This window comes from Sinocyclocheilus grahami, unplaced genomic scaffold (genome assembly GCF_001515645.1).
Source record: "Sinocyclocheilus grahami isolate Dianchi unplaced genomic scaffold, SAMN03320097.WGS_v1.1 scaffold426.1, whole genome shotgun sequence".
In the NCBI taxonomy this organism is placed as follows: domain Eukaryota; kingdom Metazoa; phylum Chordata; class Actinopteri; order Cypriniformes; family Cyprinidae; genus Sinocyclocheilus; species Sinocyclocheilus grahami.
In genome coordinates, this window is record NW_015505605.1 from 2,116 (window position 1) to 3,962 (window position 1,847).

A 1,847-nucleotide genomic window follows, 5' to 3' on the forward strand; every position below is an offset into this window, starting at 1 on the left:
TTTGTAGGGCTGCACAATTTTGAGCATTTAATAAAGATAGTATAATAATAATCTGATTCTGTTACAATACCAATATTTATGTCTTTTCTTTCTTCATTTTCAAACGTTAAACCTTTAAACATTAAACATCAAGTTTTTATTTTGGTGGAGGAAATCTTTAAAGTTTCTCTTTTTTGGCAGTTTTATAAACATTGCTCATTACAAAGCTGGTGAAACAGGTGGTGCATGTTGCATTCCTAAATGCATGTTACAAGCGAACCAAACTTCCAAAAGCCAAAAAGCTCTAGTGTGAATGTGCCAAGAGCAAGAAAGTCAAGTCAAAACGGCAAATTGCTGAGATTGCAATTTAACTAAGAGGTTAATCTGAAAGCACACTAGATCCATCTGAGACGGATTAAAACGCAGTCCCTGGCATTAATCCCATGAAACACATCAACGTGTATGTCACAGAGAGCAGAGATCACGGGTTCGACATCTATAGCTGATGGTCTTTCATCCAAAAATGGAAATTGTGTCATCATTTATTCACAGTCAAGTCATTTCAAACCTGTATGGCTCTCTTCTGCAGAACACCAAAGAGGACAAGTTAAAGAATGTTGTTTGTCCACACAATGGATGGACTTCGGACCACTGAAGAATCAAGTCATACAGGTTTGGAATGACACAAGGGTGAGCAAATAATTATTTTCACTTTAATTGCCACCATAAGAAGTTTTTCAAGTGCTCCACACATCCTCACCTATTTCCCTGGTTCCTTCTCTCCAAACTGTCTCCTTTACCCTTGGACGATGGCGTCTCCCTTCCACTCTCTTTCTCCAGTGAAGAAGACCCCAGTCCAGGTTGTGGTGTCCGCCTGCCATCCACCGGACCTCTCTGGATCCTCCCTTGACCCCTCAGCTTGGCCTCAGAACTCCTCCTCATGGCTTGGAGCTGCGCTAGAGGCACTATGTCACAGTCTTGAGGCCTGTGCCAGACCGTCTGCTGACTTGTGCAGTTGTAGTAGTAGAACCGATTGTTATTGCTGTCAAAAAGCTCCCACCACTGGTTGCCGTCCGACTGACGGACCGGGACGCCGGGCGGCAGTTCCCACCCGCACTCGCCGGTCAGCAGGTTGACGTACATGCGCTCCCTCGAGCGCGGCTCCACAATCTCCACCCAGTCAGACCTAGAGAGAGAGGACACATGGCTAATGTAGTCAGGATATGGGTGTAATAGTGCAATCTGTAAAGAAAATCAAGCAAGTGGTTTTGTTTGCAGCTTATTTATAACGAAAATGCAGTGTAATAGAAAATCCCAGCTTGTGAAATAAACTAAATTTTAACAAAAGCAAATGTAAAATGAGAGTGGAGGTTCAGCTCAGGTCAGCAGAAGAAAATGTAATAGTATCTTAATGAGATATTTAGAAGATGCCTGCCTGCAACATCTAATCCATGTGTTTTAGTTCAACAGATTTACCCTTTTACAATGTAGACCTGTGATTTAGGGACTGTGGAGGAAGGAGCCTGTTATGTGCTGTTGGTTTTATCATTTTTATTTGAAGTTCAGAGTTTTATTTCCATGGCTGCGCTCCACTTTGCTTTTTTATGCCCTTCCCTCGCTAACTTCTCTCTGACTCATTGACTCGGCTGTTCAACATTGCATATGATGCATGAGGGTCCACTACTAGGGGAACATTTGCAATGGGTTCACTATAAAAAAGGATCATGATTTTAACAGTAAAAGACTGTAAAAATGCTAAGGTAAAAACGTTTGGTTAAAAACTGGTTAACAGTAGGTTTCTGTATGGTGAGTAACTGTAATAGATCTAACCTTTCATTTAATGTAATTTTACAATAAAATACTTTTAA

General features: G+C 41.3%; 1 protein-coding gene across 1 annotated transcript in view; it reads right to left on the reverse strand.

Annotated features, from left to right (window-relative positions):
- Window positions 1-12: 12 nt before the first annotated feature.
- LOC107551514 (rho GTPase-activating protein 39-like) overlaps window positions 13-1,847 on the reverse strand; it is a 36,385-nt gene continuing 34,550 nt past the window's right edge. Inside the window, exon 2 of the mRNA XM_016233128.1 lies at window positions 13-1,165. Within this exon, the coding sequence (XP_016088614.1) occupies window positions 736-1,165 (430 nt within the window). The 3' untranslated portion in view covers window positions 13-735. The remainder of the gene's footprint in view (window positions 1,166-1,847) is intronic.